Below are 20,104 nucleotides of genomic sequence, written 5' to 3' on the forward strand. Positions count from 1 at the left end.
TCTTTTGCAGGACACGGGGACCGTGTATCCGAAAGCCGGCTCCAGCCTGTTCTACCCTCCGTCCTGACTTGTGCGTCTCGTGGGGTGAGGAGTCCAGTGGGGGGACAGGCTTTCCCACCAACGCTGAGTTGCCCACCAGGAGTCCACACAGTTCCCGAAGGCAGAGCAGAGGGGTCAGCCCCTCGGGAGTAACCCTCTCAGAATCGTCCACCTGTCTTCCCAAAGCTGGTGTCCAGACACTGACCTCAGTCGTCCAGTGAGCCCAATCCAGAGCTCGGACCTCCCACCACGCGAGGTCTCCCCGGCCCTCGCCCATCGCCGTACGCTGCCGTTCGATTTTTAAACTGCCGGACCATCGCGCTCCCTCGTCACCAACTCGTGGCCACAAGGACCCTCGGCAACTTCTGTCGTGCGCCGTCATGGAATCAATGAACTTCAGACCTCGCATCGGGGCAAGGCGGAGGCTTCCCATCCTGTCGCCCTGCACGTGTCTCTCCTGGCTGGAGAGGGTTTGCACCCCGAGGGCTGCGGAACCCAGTCCGCGGCCCCGCACCCCTGCGGCAGCACCCTGATTCCTGACTTCGGCACCCGAATGTCGACTTTGAAAATCACAGAGGCATTCTCTCCGATTAAAATAAAATACGAAGTGCCCTCTTTTGTTCAGGGTCACGTTGCTGATGGAAGAGCTGGGGGGCTTCCGACCTGTCGAGGCAGACGGATTATCAGAGACAGAGACCGGGCCGCCTCTCTCTAAGCCACTGTCTAAATTACGGTGGACGCCCCAGGAGCCTGGAGGTCTGGGCTCTCTCCTGTGATGCAGGGAGGGGAGTCTGGGGGAGGGAACGCATGAGGAACAGGTTCTGGGGTGTCCCGGGGCCGAAGCTGAGTGGGGCCCACGTGCCAACGGGCAGGTGTCTCCCCGTGTGCAGAGGGCGTGGAAGTGACCGGGCGGGACGGCTCTCCCTGCAGCCCCAGATGGACACGAGTCCACAGGCACGGCTCAGACACCCGTCCTTCAGCAGCCGTGTCGCCTGTGTGGTCGATGCGTGGGGACAACTGTCCTCTGTTCTCGCTGCACTTTTCCTTGCAAGCCTGCTGACCCTGTCATCTCCAGGTGCTCCCAGAGGCGAGGGAGGCAGGTCGAACCTGGGAGAGAAGGGGACTGGCGCCTGCTCCGTGTGTGGAGGGGGCCACTGGCCTGGAAGCGTCCCCACCCCGGGACAGGTTGCCCACCCTGGTGACTCAGACAGAGGACAGAGCCAGACTGCACGGGCTTTCTCGGACTTGGACACAGGGCGGCTCCGTGGGCACGAACGGCCAGGGCAGGAAGACCCCGACCTATTTGGTATGAGCCCCCCCATCCCTGCTCACTGCACCGTCTTCAGGTGTGGGGGCAGCGGAAGGACAGACACCAGGAATGACAGACTGAACAGGTCAGTGGGGCTCCTGATATGACATGTCTTTCTCCCTGGGGCTTGGAGGTAAGAGTCACACCTGTGAAGCGTAGGGGGAGGCCGCTGGTACACAGGATCCTTCCAGTTTGCCCCGTGGGCCCTGAAGGCGTCGGCGTCTGAGTGGCCTACCCTTCCTCCCTGGAGGGTTACAGGGCCAATGTCTTCCTGTCCCAGAAAGCCCAGCCACCTGCTGTCCTTGCTCAAGCCCCCAGGGCAGGTCCCCAGTGCAATGGCTCCAGGCCTCCCTACAGGATAGCCACTTGCCTTGAGGGGGACGAGACCCCCAGGAACATCCCCTCCGTCACTAGCAGGAGTAGGAACACTGTGCGGTGCAGGCGGCTGTCTATACCACAGGAGAAGCCGCTACCAGGCTGGGTCCTCGGGACTGCAGGAAAGCAGAGGGCTAGGCCTTTCCGGAGCCGCCCCTGAAGAGCCTGGCTCATGGGGCAGCATGTCCCCTTGGCTGTCCCTGTGGCCGTGAACTAGGTTATTCAGCAGAGGGCAGAGCCCAGCGAATACAAGCATCCTGCTGGTACATCCTGGTTGGACCAGACCCAGGGAGCCAGCCGCCCGACAGGTTTGAAAGGCCCTTCTGGGTGGGGCCGGGGACAGTTCCCTCTGTGGGGCTGGGCTGTGGGGTCTGGACCATCCCTTCTGGAGGATGCGCTGCTCCTGCCCCTGGCTTCCAGGTCCCATGTCCGCCTGCTTCAGATTCCAGGGTATGGCTGGGGCTGGCTTTCCAGCGTGATGGGGAAGAAGCACACTCATCCCCCAGAAGGACCAAGATTTCCCTGAGGGCACCACCAGCCTCCCTCATGCTGCCAGGCCCCTCACTCCACCCCCTGCCCCGCCCAGAAGGCACTTGCCCAGCCGGCCTGGGGGTGGGGGGGCACCCGGGCATGCAGCGTGCAGACAGGATGGCGAGGCGGCAGCCCGCGGTGTGGACATCCAGAAGAGCCTGGCACTGCCCTCCGCCCCATGCGGCACAGAACGGGAAGGCACCCACAGCATCGTGGAAAGCCAGCTTCAGTCCAAAGGTGCTGCCGTGGGGGCTAGAAGCTCATCACCCCACCCCCCTGCTCCCGGAGAACCCAGAACCACCCCAGCCTCCCCTGCCCAGCCTCCCGCAGTCCCCCGGGGCCTGGCCTCGCAGCGGCGCTCCGTGGGCTCGTGAGGTGAGGGGAGCGGACACAGCTTCTCAACTCCATCCCCCCCACACCCTGCAACAAGGTCAAATTCACCTTATTTGCCTCCTTAAAAAAGTTCCCAAATGCAAGACTCCGGCTTTTCCTGAAATCGGAGCCCTGGCAGTCGAGGCTCAATAAAACACTGTGTGCTTCCAGGCGCCGGGCCGGGCGCGGGGCCCCCACTTGCCAGGGCTTCCCAGGCCTTCCCCAGCCTTTCCTGAACTCCCCGGCCGACCCCTCCGAGGCAGAGGCAGGAGCCTCCCGTGCTCCTGGGCCCGGCCGCGGGACCTCCCTCCTGCACCCCCGGCCATTGTCCCCTTCCCTTCCCCATCATGGAATCCCCAGGCATCTGCGGGCTCTTCTTGGGGGCCCTCTGTGCCCAACACTGAAACCTGCCACACGGGGGCCGAACAGACCCCACGGGGCCTTCCGGAGGCGCCGGACAGCGTCTGTCTGTTGTCAGTGTGATTTTATTTACTTTTCAGGGGAATCCACGGGAGGCGGGAGCACGGCTGGGGTGGTGGTGACCAGTCCCGGCTGGGGGCGGGGCCCAGCGGACAGGTGATTGTATTCACAAACGAAACAAAACAAAACACAAAGAATTGCTTGCGTGGACAAGAGTAGTCTGTTGGTCAAGGTGGACATGATCAAGGCAGAGCGCTGCCCTCTGAGCAGAGCCGCTGGAGAGGAGGGCCCTGGGGTGGAGCGCTCTGAAGGTCCGTCCCACCTAGAAATTCAACGCCTCGTATTTAAAGGGCCAGATGCCCGCAGGCCGCATGCACCCCTGCCCTGCTCCCTGGAGGCCAAGGGAGGCCCCTCCCGGGGTCCAACAGTACTGACCCAGAAGGCCAGAGTCCCCGCTGGGGGCATTTCTGCGGAAGGGTAAGACGTTGCCTGCACGGACCACGTTCCCGCGGAAGAGCCTTGCAAGCCTACGCAGACGCCTTGCAGGGGTGCTGAGGTTACAGTTCATGCCTGACTTCTTTTGGTGGCAGGAGTGGAGGGCGTGGGGTGAATGTTACAGACGAGGCACAGAGAGAGTTCCCGGCGGCCGGGACGCAGCAAGGTGGGCGTGAGAGGAACGGGTTTGCTGACTTCCAAAGCAGGGAGAGCTCTGGAGCCGGGGTCACATTGCCGCTCGGGCAAGGCTGGGAGGCCAAGGTCCGCGGTCTCTTCCCCAAGGGGCGGGTGAGGCCCCAGGGGCTCCGTAAACCACCCTCAGGAGACCTTTCACACCAGCCATCGGCGGTGTGGGTGGGTGTCAACCTTCTCATTCTACAGATGGGGAAACTGAGGCTCAACCCCACTCACCCCCTAGAGGGAGCCCAGGCCTCAGCCTTCACAACTTGGGAGGACATGAGCTGTCTATTTTGGGGCCGTTCCCTTTGAGCCAGGAACATCCGGGGACAGAATGTTTTCACTCCAGGGGACAGCCTTGCCGTGTGGTTTAGAAAAACCGGCCTCAGGGGATCCTGGGTCTGGCTCCCTAGAGTCTCTGGGGATGTGGCATGCCCAGCCTCAGGCTGGACCTTCCCATCCCTCCCTTTGCCTCAGGCCACCTCCTCTGGCCCAGTCCACACCCCTGCACATGTGGGTCTTCCCGGGAGAACGCCTCTTCCTTCCTCCCTACAGGGTGGCCACCAGGGGCCTCTGCTGGGCAAACTGGAAGAGGCTTCCATCTCTTTGCCGCGTGAACCCTGGTGTCCCTGACACCTGCCAGCCTCCCTGCGGGGGAGGGGAGGCCAGACGGATGACTGAGGCTTCCGCTGGTCTCTGCTGTGAGCACATTCCCATCCTGAGCCTGCCACGATCCAGGTGATGTCTACCAAACAAGGAATGGCCACGAGAGCTTGGAGGGACCTCCCAAAAACCAAGGGGGAAGCCACAGAGCACCACCCCCCACCACTATGGCCCCAGTCTTTGCCCCATTTCTGGATGGCCACCTGTCAAAGATCAGTGCGGCTGACCTCTGCCAGCCCCCGCCACCTAGGCTAGGAGAAGCCACCGTCTTAGGACCAGAAGCTTTGTCCTGTCCGGCTGCCCTCCCCGGATGGGGCTTTAGGTTAGGCTCTTAAGGAATAACTCAAAGGATGTGTGCTTGAGGTCCGGGATTTGAAAACCTCCGTGCTGCCGTACACGCAGCCCATCAGAACAACATGCCTACTCATGGCACGCAGATGGAGGCCCCCAGGGAGCCAGGCCTCCCCTTCTGGACTGCAGACTGTTCTCTTGTGCAGAGGGGCCCCTCCCGACCCCATCCATTCCCCACTGATGGGCTCAGGGACACAAAATCCCACAACTTGTGGGTTCCAAATCTTCCTGGCTGGGACTTGAGTTGGAGCCTTCTGGAATAAGAACACTGTTCTCTGCACCTAACCATATCCAACCCCGCCAGCCTACACGTCCCCCACCCTCCCGGGGCCCAGCACCCTCCCTCCGTCCCTTCCTCTCTGGGAACGGGAACCCTCCCTGGGCCGGCGAGCCCCTGCCATGCGGCCCCGTCTATGCCAGCAGGAGCGTATCAAAGGCTCCCTCTCTTCCCAGGGGCCCCGGCAACATCCTGGAACGTCAGCACAGACATTAGCGGGAGGGAAATTAAGCATGCGCGCACACGCACACCAGCCAATAACATTAAGTGTCATTAAAAAAAATGGGTTAAATAAGCAGCATCACCGACAAGGCCGTGCCGGGCTGATTATCCCATATTTGCACGTTTGGGAGGTGGGAAGGCTAGAAGTCTAATGACAGAATTATCACCCTAATGCCTTCTGCTGGCTGGGAAGAATCCTGGGGCCGCAGGGTTTTGGCTGGCTTCCTCTAATTGCACCCAGATTAAGGAGCCCTGCAAGGCAGGCCTTCCCCAGCCCTCCAGAGCAGCCTTTCCTCCAAGCGCCCACGCTCCCAGGGCTTCGGTTCCTGAGTTTCGGCTGTTCTAGAGGCACAGATCTCCTGGGGGCCCGGCTCAGCACAGGGGCGTGCGTCGGGAGCAGGGAGGGTGGGGTGGCACTTGGCGCGGGGTCTTGGGGAGCTGTGGGAGCCGGGAAACTCAGCATGAATGCTTTGTACCCAGGACCCTCCAAAGGGAAGGGATCCCTGGACACCCGCTCCCCGCCCCCGCCAAATCCACAGCAGCCCGAAGGCACAAGGTGTCTCAGTAAAATGTGCAGCTGCTGCCTCCTAGATGGGGTGAGCTGAGAAGCATCCTTTTCCCCCTTGGCATCTCCTGCCTTTCCAAGGGAAGTCCTGCCCCCTGATAGGAGAGTTCCCAAACAGGGCTATTTGGACCAAAACCTCCTGGAGGGGATGGCACACATACCCACAGCCCAGTCCCTTCCCCTCGGACTGCCCAGCCCCCCCCCCCCCCCCGCCATCACCATTCAGCACCTCTTGCTAAAGGGAAGGTCCACTCCCCAGCCCTGGACGCTGAGTCCAGCCATAGCACTTGCTTTAGCAATGGGATGGCAGCGAGGGTGGCCTCCCCTGAGGCTTGGGAAGGCACCTGTGCATTTCTGCTTCTGCCCTTTCCTCTTGACCAAGGTCAGCTTGCGGGTGGTTTGGGGAGGGGGAAGAGACAGCGCCAGGTCTGGTCTCTACACACATGAGCATCCCCTCTGAGCCAGACACGGGCACGGAGCCAGCCAAGACCAGAGGCGCCCAGTCTAAACCGCTGACCCCGCATGGGGTGGGAGATGGGCCTGGGGGCTCTTCGCTACGCAGCACGGCTGCAGCGGTGGCTATAACCAATGCTCCTCCGCACGGGGAGATGGTTTCTAGTGTGGGATCGGCGTAGCGTCTCTTCCATAGCAGACTGGGGGCCAGCACGGAAAGGCATCCAACCCCCTTTCCCAGACATAGAGCAGGTAAGAAGTCCACCCCAGCCAGCCCAGACCCGGCTGCAGGGCTGAAACAGCCAGGGCCCCAGGACCCGGGGACTGAGGGGGCTCCAGGGGGCTCTCCCCAGAAGGCCCTGGCAACTCGGAGATGCTGGAGGACTTGAGCTCATGGGAACAGACAAGCTTCGAAGGAGGAGGCCAGTAACTTCCTCTCTCCCGTCGAAAAACATCTTTTCAACGTGGCACCAGCAGCATGGCTGGCTGTCCGGGGAGAAGAGCGGAAAGAAGCCTCCGTAGGGCGGTGTCTCCACCAGGACTCTCGGCACTTCCCGGGTGTGCAGGAGAATTCGGGAAGAATTCGAGCCTCCATGAGCCCACCAGCTCAAGAATCGCTTTCTGTGCAGACAGCTGGATGCTGTCCAGACGGCTGAGGGCTCCCACGCCCTCCTCTGTCCATTGTCACTAAATCCCAGAAGGAGCAACCGGCAGAAATCCTCGGGATGTGGGAGCGGTGTCCTGAGTGCCGGCTACAGGACGGGGCCGCCGCTGTACCCGGCCACATGCGAAGGCCCACGGTCACACCGAGCAGGCCCCGCAGGGAAGCGGAGGTCCTTCCGGGCCTCTCGGATGCCTCGTCCTGGGTGCTCAGCCTCCCCCAGAGGGTGGGGATTTCGCCTGTGCACCCACGGCCCAACCCATGTGGCCCCCATCTGGCTGCTGAGTTCGGTGAGGCTGATCTTAATGTCTGAGACCCTCGTGGAGAACCCATGCCCCCAACCTGGGAGAGGGCCGGACCACGCCCAACAGCCCAAGCCTCGGGCTCAGCGGCAGGCAAACTGCTTCACATCCCAGGAGGATAAAATGTGTAAACAGACACGGAAGAGCCCCCAGCTTCTCGGACCCTCAGGCTGCTCCTACACGTGTCTATCCTGAAATCACCGGGTTTCTTCTTTTTTTCTTTTTCCAGACATCTTCGTATTAGCTTTGACTGTGCGAAGCTGAGACTGGCCGGCTCAGGAAATGGGGCCTGATGAGGGGCGTGTTCAGCTCACAGAGATGTCCCTGGGCTGGACAGACCGTTCGGCTCTGCCTTCCGGGTGCTGCTGGCTGAGCAGGCCCTCGGCTCCTTTCTCACCGCCTGGCTGCGACCCCTGGCGCCCGCCGAAGGAGCTGGAGGAGTCCCTGACGCAGGCCGAGACCCGCCAAAGGCAGGCACCCCGAGAAGCCAGCCAGCCCGCCTTTCCAGACGGAAGGACCGCACATTCGGGCCCTGCTCTTCGGGGAGGTGACTCTTCTCTGGCCTTATGTCGTTAATACAAAAAGGTTCCCTTCCTGTTGCCCCAAGTCTTTCCCCTTACGTTTCTACTCTCCCTTGACCCCTCCACGCCCATCCCCACCCCCTCCCACGTGCCCAAGCCCTCTGGGGTCCCGTCCACCTTAGTCCAGGGCGGGGAGCCCGCCTATCTGCGGAAACTGAAGCCTTCCCGGGGCGTCTTCGGGCCCTTCTTGCCTTCTCTGGGGGGCTTGGGCGAGGGCGTCTCCACGGTGCCCCCGTAGGGACAGCTCTCCGAGCCCGGGTGCTGGCCCGTGCACTCCACGGCGGGCATGTAGCCGCTGTCCCACATGCCGGTCCCGCACAGCTTACACAGGTCATGCAGGCTGCAGGGGATCCGGGGCAGGAGGCGGAACTGGTACAGCAGGCTCCGCGCCTGCCGAGAGAGGACGGGGTGGGGAGGGGCGCAGGCTCCCAAACGCGCGCCTGGGGGGTGAGCAGGGCGGCCCAGGGGCCGTCTCAGAGACCCTCCCTGCCCTTCCGTCTGCCCCCTCCGGCTCCGCCCCGCGCGGGGACACCCCGGCGCTCGGGCGGCCCCGTGGCCGGGTCCTCCGCCGGGTCCGCCGGCGCCGTGGACAGCGCTGTGCCCCCTTCCTGCCCAGCGCCCGCTGGCCTCCGTGTCGCCCCTGCCAGCCCCCGAAGACCACGACAGGCCTCCCACCTGGGGCGTCGCGGGCGACACCGGGAAGTGGGGAGTGGCCAGCAGCGTCCGGCCCCTCCGGTCCCCGCGGGGGACACGTGGCCGCCCTCCCCCCGCGCTGCCTTCTCAAGCCGCGGCTCTAGCGGAGGGCGGTGCCCCACGGGGCGCCTGTCAAGCCGGACAACGTGCTCACCCCACGCAGCGGCCTCTGGAGTCCCGGCGATGGAGGTGGACCAGCCTTGCCCCGGCGCTCCCCAGACCCGGGTCCGCACGGGGCGGGGCCTGCGTCCAAGCCCCGCCCCCGCGCTGGGGACTCGGCTGGGGGCGGGGCTCGGGGGCGGGGCTCTGCAAGCCGGCGGGTGGGGCCGCGTGGGGGAGGGGCGGGCACTCACCTTCCTGAGAACCAGCTCCCCGTTCATGTGCATGGCCAGGTTTGCGAAGTGCAGGAGCATCTGGTCGGTGGCCAGCTGCTGCTCAATGACGTCATCCCCGTAGATGGCCACGATGGCCACGCAGATGAAAAGGTGGAAGTAATCGGTCTGAGGGGGAGAAGGGCGCAGGGGGCGGCTGAGGGCAGAGCTGTGGGGTGAGGCCTCTGGGCCGAGGCCCGTTCCCTGTCTCCCCACCTGCGCTCCGGCCAAGGTCAATACTACACCCACAGGCTGCTGTGACATGCAAAGGGGCGGCCGCTCGAGCTACCCCTGCTGCTGGGGTCCCCCCGGGGCACTCCTTCACGGGGCCAGGAGGGAGCTTCCTCGGAAGGCTGGCCCTGGCTCACCGCGAAGAAGTCTATTCACAAAGGGCTGAGAAGAGCTCGTGACCGTCCGCTGGGTCAGAAGGCGGCCAGCGGGCTGTGGACGCGCCAGCGAAGAACGTTCTAGCGGCCACCCTCCGCTCAGCGCCTTCCTCCCTCCGGGCTGAACACCCCGGCTCTTGCCCCAGAGATGACCCCTAGGTTTGTCGCTAAGAAATGGAGCCGATCCTAACGGGGAGGAGCGAGACAGCCCCCGGGGGCCCCCACGGAGCATCCCGACGATCCTGCTGTGTTTCACTGTGTCCTCACGGACCCCACAGAGGACCCTGCCGTCCTCCCTGGAGACCACCTCACCCCACGACCCAGCAATGCCAGGCACCGGGCAGGACGCGGCACACTTGACGGGCACTTCCTGTGAGCTCCCCCGCCGGAGGCTGGGAGGGGCACTGCCTTTGACTCATGCGGGCCCCAGGCGCAGAGGAAGAGTAAGGAGCACCAGGAAGCCCGTGTTTAGTCTCCTGATGCCAACCGGCCAGCCGGATGAAATAGGAAGGCCGGGGCCGGGTGGAGCCCACAATTCTGGCAGAAGTTGGAGTCAGCAGACACCCCACGCCCTGCCTGCCCGGGACAGACAGACCCCCAGGCTGCCCGGCCCCTTCCTTTGAACTAATCCGGAATGGATTTATTCCTGCTTTGGCTCCTTCGCTGGGCTCCTCGGCCACGGCAGGAGACAGCAGGATTCTGGGAAGGGGGGGGAGTGTGCTGCTCCTTGGAGAGAGAAACATGGGGAGGAAGGGGCAAGGCGTGCCCCACACAGGGCTGGGCAGCAGGACAGGACTAATTCCATTCACAGGACAGGCCCGGGGCAGTCCAGCCCCCACAGACACAGGGCTCACTTCAGAAGAGCCCTCCAGCCCAGGGCGCGTACTCCTGAGGAAGTAACCTACTCCCACTCCCAGCATTCAACCATCTCCCCCCGCACCCCTGCACCACAATGTCATCAAGGTGTGGGGCCAACACGGTCCAGGGTCTAAGAGACATAAATTGATCAGTGAACTTCACGCAGAATGGCAGCCGCTAGAGACGCCCAGAGGGGCCTCTCCTGCGGTTTCCGCCGGATTCCATGACACTTAGGATGGAGATGAGCACAGGGATGGAAAGCGTCAGGCCAAGTGGCTCCCACGGCAGAGTCCACCTGTGACCGGAGCCTAAACCGGGCGTCCCCTGCTGCTGGAAGGACATCGGTGGAGCCTTGCAAAACAGACGCGATGCAAAAAAAACCACACGTGGGGCGCCTGGGTGGCTCAGTGGGTTGAGCCTCTGCCTTCAACTCAGGTCATGATCTCAGGGTCCTGGGATCGAGTCCCGCATCGGGCTCTCTGCTCAGCAGGGGCCTGCTTCCCCCTCTCTCTCTGCCTGCCTCCCTGCCTACTTGTGATCTCTCTCTGTCAAATAAATAAAATCTTTAAAAACACCACCACCACCACACGTGGCCCAGCGTTTTGGCCCATCCGTGCTGTGCTTCCCCCGATGAATGCAGAGTGCCAGTCTCCCTCATTCAGGAGGGGCGCAGGGCAGGGGGGCGAGGGAGTGCGGGCAGGGTCGGAGACGGCTTGGGGCACCAGCACGGCCTCCGGGGACTCGCCGCTCTCAGAGACGCTCCTCCAGCGACGACGCCAGCGAGACTTCTCTAACGGAAGCTCCTGGCTTCCACGACAAGGACAGAGCTGGCCCTTGCAGAAAGGATCCTGGCCACCTCCCAGATGCGTCGGTACAATTTTTTTCTTTCTTTAAAGACTGATGGATCCAAAGAGACTTGCCCATCTTTGAACACAGCCAGCTTGTTGCTCATTTGGGTGTTAAAGCCACATGACAGGGCTGCATGCTGCTCCCCGGGGGCTTTGCAGCTGAAATCTGGGGAGGGATGGTGGGTCCTGGGTGCTCCAGAGGAGGTGACGGGGACGCAGGGTCTCAGGCTCTTTCTCTGAGCAGTTCCAGGCGTGGGGGGGTGGGGTGGGGAGGAGGGCCTGGCGGCCTGGGCTGCAGGGGGCCTGCTCACCCTCACAGACGTCTTTCGCACTGATTGGTTGTGGCAGCAGGGAGCTGGGCCGCAGGACGCGGTAATGAGCACAGTCAGTGGGCAATGCGCATCCGTTTCAGTTACTTGGGAGGCGAGCTGTAGGCCTGAAACCAGCCCCAAGGGACAGGGGACAAGGGGTGGGATGGGAAGGCAGTGGGCTGGTGCAGTGCTGATGTGTGGTCTCTGCAGGCTGGGGTTGTGGGGGCGGGAACCCCAGAACCGGTGCGCAGCTGCACAGAAGCTGCCCTCCTCGCAGGGTGTGGCGGGAGACCAGGGCCCAGCGGCCCGGCCTGGCTCACCTGGTAGTGGGCCCAGCAGGCCTCCCAGATCCGCAGCGCCTCGGCCTCGGGGAACTCGCGCTTGAAGCACAGCAGCAACCAGCGGTGGCAGAAGAGCATCTGCAGCGCGTCCTCGCCCAGCGCCGCCAGGTGCCCGTAGAAGCGCGCGTGCGTCAGCCGCAGCAGCTCCCGCAGGTAGAGCTGCCGGCAAGGCCAGGACCGCTGAGCCCCCGGGCTCTGCCCAAGACGCACCCTCCCCCCGAGGCCGTCCCGCGGGCCCCGAGCCCGAGAAGCCCCCACCCCGGGCCCCGGGCCTCCCTCGGCTGCCCCCGCGCCTGCCGAACGTTATTCTGCCGCCGGAACCCGACTCCCCGCCCCATCTGGGCTCCCGATCCCTGATTTCGGCGGGATCAGCTTCCTGGGGAGCGTGCTGCCCCGCCGCGGACGGGCAGGCTCCCCAGGCCTCAGACCCCACACAGGGCTGTTTCTGCCGTCCCCTCCTCCCGGGAAGGCGAGATCACGTATGGAGACCCCCAACCACCTTCCCATCGCCAAGATCCACCATCCTCCGGAGCTGACTTCCAGCAGGGAGGGGGCATTTCTGAACCTGAGGGCACTCGTTTCGGGCACGTCCGGTCACCACCCAGGGTTGTGGGTGAGGGACAAGATCGAGGCTACTTGTGGCGACGCCCAGTTCGGGCTGCTGACTTCCGAACCCTGGAGAAGACCCGTCTCTGGCCTCTCATGAGTCGCCGGGCCGCGTGCCGCCAGAGCCCGTCCGGGGCCAATCGTGTCCAACCCCATAACTACCTCCCCAGGTGCCGTGGAAACCTGATGTCACAGGCCCGATGCAGAGAGGGCAGCCGGGGGTCCGGCGTGTAGGGGGGGGGACCTGGGCAGGGTTCCGCGACTCTCAGGCCCCTCCCACACTAGCCACCCATCATTCTCCCTGGAGACAGCTGCGAGGATCCTTTCTGACCAGCCAGCGTGAGCATCCTGCGGCCCACACCAGGGTCCAGACCACGCATGTGGCTGGCCCCTCCCCTAGCCCACATGGACGTCCCCTGGCCCTCCACGGCACGCCTCCCGGATCCTGGCTCCCTGGTCCTCGGATCCTGCTGTGCTCGGCTCCCATTCACAGTCAGACCGCAGCTCTGCTCAGCTCCTTCCTCATCGCCCCGACATGGCCAGTCCCCAAAGCCCAGGACACACAGTATCACTGCCCCAGTCTGTGCTCGGCCGAGTCTGGGCACATCCCACGTGCTGTGGAGTCTGCCTGATCTGCCTGCCTGACTTCCTGTCTCTGTCGGCTTCCCAGCTGGGGTTCCCTCTGGGACCACAGCCCAGTGTCCTCCACCCAGCACCCGGCAGGTGTTTGGAACACACAGGCGCTGCCTGGGGGGCCGGGTGAGGGCTCCCGGCCCCCCCCACCAGCTCTGCCTGTCCCCCCATCTACCCAACCCTCAGAGCTGCTGGCTCTTTCCGGTGAGGGGAGGCTATGAGGAAGGGGTGATCGGGCCGGGCACTCAGGGGAGGCCTGAGACCTGGGTTGGGGCATGGCAACTGCCCAGGGGGCCTCAGGAGACCCTCCCAACCCTGCATCCTGCCTTGGACCCCTGCAGGGAGCAGCCCAGATGTGCCTGTGGCTTGGGACTGAGGAGGAGCACGCGTTCCTCCCAGGGAGCTGGGTCTTCCCAGAGGCCCACGGCTAAGCCCCCAGGCTCATTGGCAATGCCCACCCTGGCCTTTCTGCCTGTGGACCCACAGCGGCCACGACACACGCAGCCCCCGAGATCTCTGGCGGCGAGGGCAGGAGGCGGCATGCCCCCCTCCCCCAGCATGCTGTAACCCTCGTCCCCAGCCTCACCAGCTGCTTCTCCATGTCCTCGTCCCGAGGGCTGCTGACGAAGATCGTGTTCTGCATCAGACCCACAAAGCACCAGAAGGTGTCTGATTCGTCCAGGACCTCGGCCAGGATGGGCGCCACCAGGTCTGACATGCCCTGGAAGTAGCCGATGGCTGGGTTATACACGGCGTAGTTCAGCAGGATCCTCCTAGGGGCGCAGGGCAGAGAGCAGGCAGTCAGCAAGAGCGGGGGTCTTGACCGGGCCCGCCCTGGCTGCGCTCCGGGTGGCCTGTCGCCCAGGCTGGAGACCCCAGGCTGCCAGGATAATCCCCCCTTCACCTCGATCTCGGGGCAAGGGAGGCAGCTCTGGGGACTGTCCTCAGAGTCTAGGGAAACGGAGGGGCCTGCAGTAGCCTCTTGCCAGGCCCAGACCTCCAGAGCAGGGGAAAGAGGAACGTGGGTCTGATTTTCTTAATGGTCGCTGCCCGCCCGTGACAAAGGCGGGGACATCTGTACGGGCTGCTGATTTTGTGCAATCATTCCCCAGGCAGCGGAACGTCAGAAATGCCCACCTCGGGCTCGGTGTGGTTTCATCCCCGGGAGGCCCGGAGGGAGGCTCACCCGGGGCTGGTGGGAGCCAAGCAAGCCAGGCCTGGTGGAGGCCCAGGGGATGGGAGGCTTTGCCGGTCCCCTGGGGAGGGACCGGCCACAGACGTTGACTGATGTTGCCTAATAGCTCAGGAACCTCTGCTTCTGGACCTGGAAGGCGGACCCCACCCCTGCTGCTCACCCTCTCCTTCGCAGGTGGCCGGCGGAGGGGGCCCGCGGGGTGAGGTACCCAGAGTGGCAGGTGAGGAGCTGGGAGGGGGGACACAGGGCTGTCCTCCGCCTGGGAGAAGCCGGCTGGCCAGGAAGGCGGGTACCTCATGCTCTCCACATTCGGGTTGTCTTCGCCGCGGAAGAACTGGTTGCCCCGATCCGTCCGTACCACATCCTTGTCCACGGTGAACTGCACGTCGCGCCAGAAGGCTCGGTGCTCTTCCGGGGTCATGGAGAGCCTGGCTCGGAGGGCCTGGGGCTCAGCGAGCGTCCGGGCAGGCCCTGCCCTGCCTACCCCTGCTCCCGATGGGGGCTGGGCTGCTGCCCCGGCAAACCTTCCAGCTCCCCACCAACTTGGAGGGGGGGAGCAAAGCTGGCCAGGAGAGACCTCAGCCATTGGCTGGTGGGGGGCATCCCCCGCCCCCCCACCCCGCCGCTGGTGTTCTCAGCGGGGTGTCGCTGCCGAGCTCAGCCTGCTGGGACGAGCTCTCAGACCCTGACACGGAGCTAAGGAGAGCCACGGCTGAGCCCCAGGGATAATGACGGCTCTTATCCAAGCCTATCAGCCCGTGCCTGGGACCCATCTTCCCAGGAAAGTCTGGGTCACGGAACATAGTATCAATGCGGAATTGCACGCCAATCGCCTGGTCGGCTGACTGCCCCGAGCGGCCGGCCGGGTGGGCGGGAGGGCGGGGGGGCGCTTACCTCTTCTGCTGGATCTCGGCGTACTCCCGACGCTTCTGCGCCCGCAGCGCCTCCCTCTCCTGCGACGTGGACTCGTGGTTGTAATATCGCAGCAGGAAAGGCCAGACCTCCCCCCGGATTGACACATCAATGCCGCCGAAGAAAATGGCCTGCAGGAAGCGGCAAAAGTTGGGGAGGGGCCAACACAGGGCGGCTCAAAGCACCCCCCAATCCCCGGAGATTTGTGTTTTGCGGGCTTTGCTGGGCCTGGGTGACAACTGATGCCTTGATTCAGGTCGCTGTGATTTGCACATGTTTGGAGGGAAAGTGGCAGCCCTCCATTCCCATACAGGACGCAGCCAGGCTCATTTCAATGTCAATGCCCACCCCGGTGGGGCACTCAGATTAACGTGTTGTTCTCACGTCACGGCCTAATCCCGGTTTTGGAAGCGCCGCATTTTACCCCGAGCGGTTCTATGCAGCCGGACGCCGGGTACCCCAAACCCGCTCCGGAGGGTTCCTTTTCAACACACGGAGCCTTGACTGCTTTATCGGCCGGACCCACACCGCGCCTCCCTGCCCCAGGGGGCGGCCCCCAGGGGACGGCCCCGGTCCCCTCCCCCGCTCACCTTGCGCAGTTTGTAACCCTCCTCCACCTGGCCCAGCTCGTTCAGGTGCCGCAGCCAGGCCGCCACGTCCAGCCGCTTGTACATGCTCTCCTCGGGGTGCGTCTCGGAGGAGGGCAGTTTGGGGCGTTGGATGGAGAACTGCATGCACGTCTTCTCGTCGGCGACCTGCTAGCCGGGACAGAAGCTCCGGGAGATAAGCACCCGGCGGGGGCGGGTCGCCCGAAGCCAGCCCGCTCTCCCTGGGACGGAAAAGCCCCTCTCTCCCCAGGAAGGAGGGGGATCCGCTCTCCCCACATACAAACCCCTCAACGGCAAGTGTAATTAGACGCAATTAAAATGAAAATACCTTCATCGTAACATCGGTTTCCCGGGTCGCTGGGCTCCTCCAGCCCTCTCCCACCGACCCACCGACCGACAGACCACGACCCCCCTGGCCGCCACCCCCACTCTCCCCGCGACCCCCGGCTGGCCGCAAAAAACGGAATTAATGCCTCGTACGGCCCAACTTCCCTCTGCCGGGAGGGCCTGCAATAAATTACATGTGATTGGCCACAAACAAAGGGACCGCTGTTCCCCGAGCAGGGAGCCCGCCTGTCAGGTTGTCTCCACGGGCAGTCACGAATCCAGGGCAAAACTGCGGCTGACATTTAATTCAAAAATCAAAGGTTGCTCGATGTAGGGGGAAAGCAAGCCACACTACTGTAATAAGGGGAGCCAGCAGGAGGCTCGGTGGGAAGGAAGGGGAGCTCCAAGTCGGCCCCTTTCTAATAAGCACAGACGGTCTCTCGAACAGATAATTAAAGAGTTCTTATCACATTTGTATGTAGATTGAGCAAAATATGGCAGGAAGCCTTGTCAAAACATGGTTTCTCCAGAGCAGAGCCCTGACTTCACAAGGAGCCGTCGTCCTGCTTTACCAGCTCCCCCAGCGACCAGCCGCCACCAGGGGCCCCAGGGTCATGCCCCCCACCTGGGGAGGCCTCTGTGGGTGGGGGGAGCCCTGGACCCCGCCTTGGGCTGGAAGGGCAGGGGGTGGGTCTGGCGGGGGTGGGTGGTGTGGAGTGGGGGGTGGGGCCTCTCCATACCCCTCCCCCCAGGCAGCGCCCTTGGGCCTCCCGGAGCCGGCTACCTGGTCCTTGAGGTGCGTCTCCGCACAGTACTTCCAGCGCTGAAACACGTCGGACAGCTTGTCCAGGCCGCCGTGGTGGAAGTGGAAAACCTTGTACTGGCTCTCCCGGCTGGCGACCACCAGCTGGCCGCTGGTGCAGGCCTCGTCGCTGGGCCGCCGCGCGGGGGAGGGGAACGGAGCAATGAATATGCGAAGGCGGGCTTTTATTTCCCAGGGTAATCAGAGGCCTCTGTCACTGACCCCAGAGGCAGGACACACGAAGACCCCTGGAGTCTGACCGCTGACCGCAGGGGGACAGCATGGCAGCGCACAGAACCCACCACCACCGCCCCCTTGGCCGAAGGAAGAAAACAACCCTGTCCTGGGGACTCCTGTCCTCCCTCCCCGGACACCTGCCTGAGAGGCCTGGCATCCTGACCCCCGTATGCTACGTCCTCTCAGGGAGACCCAGGGGGGATGGCGTTCGTGGAATCTGATTTTGAACCCGGGTGGGATGGGCGCTGAGAGCCTCCTCCATCGGTCTGGGCTGGACTCCTCTCACTCTGGGAGAATCGTCCGGGGAGACTCACTGCACACTCAGCAGGGCCGTCAGCCCAACGCCTGTCCTTCCATAAACGGGGCGCTCCGGGGACACGCCTGCTTGGAGCAGGTCTTCCACTGGGGCTATTATTCCGTGGCTGGGCCACTGGGCTTCTCGGGAGAGAACAGATGCGGCCACGAGATGGGACACGATTGGTCCGCCCCCACGAGAAAGGGGAGCCTCCCTCCGGAAAGCCACGGCCACGGCACACACAGGCTGAACTGCAGAGCCGGTCTGTGGGTGACTGGAAGCAGCCCGTAGCTGCTCTCCGTGCGGCCCCATCTGGCTGTTCCTCCAAGCCACTCTCAAGTCACAGCCAGCCACCGTCACCCTGAGGGCCGGTGGGAGAGTCTGGTAGCTGGCCCAACCCGGTTCCTGAGGGTGGCATCCTGGGGTACCCCTGCCCTCCAGCTTAGTGATGTCGGGGAGGCCAACATTTGGGAAGCCCCGAAGCCCTGCCTGCCAGGACCCCGGCGCCACCAGCCGCCTTCCAGGAAGCGGCTCACAGAGGCTCTCACCTGAAGAAGAGGCGGAGGGAGCGCATCTGGCCCAGGTCCACGCGGAACACGCCGCAGATCTGCTCCAGGGCGCAGGCCCTCTGCGGCTCGTCCCAGCGTGGGGTCTGCAGGAGGCCGGGGCCGTCGGGGAACCGCAGCTGGGCGTCGGCACTGCAGGGGGAGCTGGTGGGGCAGGTCGCGGGATGGCCACTCGGTTCCCTGCCCACGCAGCCACAGGCACAGGGCAGGGAGGGTGCGGGGAGACACTCAACCTGGGCCCAGACGCGAGCACACGCACAGAGGGGACTGGAGGCGCCGCGCAGGTGGAATGAAGGAGCCCGTTCTCGTGCGGAAGGGAAAGCCTGCTTGCAACCACTGCACCCCATGTCAACCGAGGCGGTAAGCGGCCCTGATGGCAGGTGAAGTCACCCCGACAAGCCCTCACTGTGCGACCTGGGCAGCTCCCCAAGCCCCTTTGAGCCTTCGTGTCCCCGGGTGCAAAGTGGGGATAATCCCAGGCCCTTGTGCAGGATCCGGGGCGGCAGAGTGCCGGGCACCCAGCCGTCCCGTGACCGCGTTAGACAGCAGGGGCCTCCCATGCAAGTCCTGTGAAGTTCCCACTTTCCTGAAAAAACTCTGGTTCTGTTTATGGTTCAGTAAGAGAACATGAGGACTACTGATGCTCATAACACGAATAATGAACATTTATTAAACATTTAGCCTGGGTCTGGCCCTCGTGTGCATTTAGTACGTATAATCCTCACAATAATCCTTCGAAATGAGTCGTGTCATGACCCCGCCTTGTACAGAAGAGGAACTGAGGCCCAGAGAGGTTAAGCAGCTTGCCCAAGGTCACACAGCTAGCAGGTGGCGCAGCTGGGATCTGAAGCCAGCTCTGTGGCCCGGGTCCTCATCGGCAGATGATTGTCTCTGAGTTCCAAGTTCAGCAACACAACCCCACCTATTCTGTTTTATTTATTTATTTAAGATTTTTATTATTTATTTGAGACAGAGTGCGTGCACTAGCAGGGGGAGGGGCAGAGGGAGAAGCAGGCTCCCCGCCAGGCAGGGAGTCCCACACAGGACTCGATCCCAGGACGCTGGGATCACGACTTGAGCCCAAGACAGACATTTAACCGACCAAGCCACCCAGGCACCCTATTCTATTTTTTTTTTTTTTTCATTTAAAGTTCACGAATTTGTTCAAAACCCAAGTTGCAAACTATCCTCTTACACGGGTTCAGCCCTACCATAGGTTAAATGCCGTCTCTTGAGACTGGCCAGCGATACCTAGCAAATGCCCACGGAAACAGCAGCAGAGCAAAGCGCGCATCCGTTCCAGACCCCAACCCCAGCATCCCACAAAGATGTCACGGCGATCGCCTCATCCTGCTTCCCTGTTCTCGCCCAGAGCACAAGAGTGTCGGAGACAGAAATCCGGGGGCACCTCTTCCTCCAGGAGGCACCGCGTCTCTCCGGGCGGTTCAAGCACAATCCCTCATAACTTGGAACTTCCTCAAAGAGAAAGACTGGCTTTTTAGAACTTTTGCTGCTTCTAGAACAACAACGGTCCCCATGTAGGACGCTCTTCTTTCCTCCCTGTCTCGGGAAGTGGGCCGAGCCGGGGCCTACCATTTCCGTGGGGGCCCTTGGGCTTTCCAACGGGACAGACTCAGGTCAAAACAGGTAGCTGGGTGGGAAGGAGGTAGATGAGCTGATCCACTGTGGCCAGAGAGCAAACTCAGACCCAAAAAGGCTGAGGCAGTTGCTGCCTTCCAGAGTGGACCCTGACTGGGCTGCACTACACAGTCATTGTGTGCAAAACAAGGCCAGTCGCAGGCCTGAAGACAGCCCCCCACCACGCCACTCGTGCAGCATCTCATAATCTCCTTATTGAACAATGAGGCCCCAGCGGCTGGGAGATCGTGGGCTCCGCATGCTTCCCAGGCTGGCCGGCCCATCCCGGGCTCGCCTCCAAACCCGGCTGGAGGGAGGCCCCCAAAGAGGGGCGTTCTTCCCAGCCCCCTCCCCCGGCCTCCCCACCACCCACCCACACCGCGCAGAGCCACCCTCCCAAACCTGTCCACTCTCCCGCACACGCTGCTGCGGCCGCTAACCCCGAGGGGCCCGCCAGGCTTTCCAGAAAACAGAGCCAGGAAGGAGACTCAGCCTGGCACAGCCGGGGGTGGGAGACCCCCCCACTCCACTGCCCCCACCGGGAGCACAGCCTCCCTGGAAGGGAGGGGCCAGTTTCAAACCAGGAAAGGGCCCCAGAGAGAGGGTCTGCCACACACCTTCCAGGGCCAGCTTGTCTCCAGGCAGAAGGCTGCTACACCCTTTCCTGGCTCCTCGGGGGGACAT

The 20,104-nt window shown here is 63.3% G+C and overlaps 1 protein-coding gene across 4 annotated transcripts in view; it reads right to left on the bottom strand.

Moving 5' to 3' along the window:
• Positions 1 to 3,091: 3,091 nt before the first annotated feature.
• The window catches only part of TBC1D16 (TBC1 domain family member 16), a 72,878-nt gene continuing 55,865 nt past the window's right edge, over positions 3,092 to 20,104 (bottom strand). The window contains exons 4-12 of one of the 4 annotated variants that reach the window (XM_045984193.1): positions 17,765 to 17,926; positions 16,667 to 16,814; positions 15,538 to 15,702; positions 14,930 to 15,078; positions 14,329 to 14,463; positions 13,427 to 13,613; positions 11,581 to 11,760; positions 8,840 to 8,986; positions 3,092 to 8,183 (exon numbers count right to left, since the gene is read on the bottom strand). In XM_045984193.1, coding sequence (XP_045840149.1) covers positions 7,935 to 8,183; positions 8,840 to 8,986; positions 11,581 to 11,760; positions 13,427 to 13,613; positions 14,329 to 14,463; positions 14,930 to 15,078; positions 15,538 to 15,702; positions 16,667 to 16,814; positions 17,765 to 17,926 — 1,522 coding nt within the window. In that variant the 3' untranslated portion in view covers positions 3,092 to 7,934. Of the gene's footprint in view, positions 8,987 to 11,580; positions 11,761 to 13,426; positions 13,614 to 14,328; positions 14,464 to 14,929; positions 15,079 to 15,537; positions 15,706 to 16,666; positions 16,815 to 17,764; positions 17,927 to 20,104 lie in introns of all 4 variants that reach the window. The other 3 variants (XM_045984192.1, XM_045984191.1, XM_045984190.1) reach the window with 3 other exon arrangements.

The sequence above is a fragment of the Meles meles genome, chromosome 18 (assembly GCF_922984935.1).
Source record: "Meles meles chromosome 18, mMelMel3.1 paternal haplotype, whole genome shotgun sequence".
In the NCBI taxonomy this organism is placed as follows: Eukaryota; Metazoa; Chordata; class Mammalia; order Carnivora; family Mustelidae; genus Meles; species Meles meles.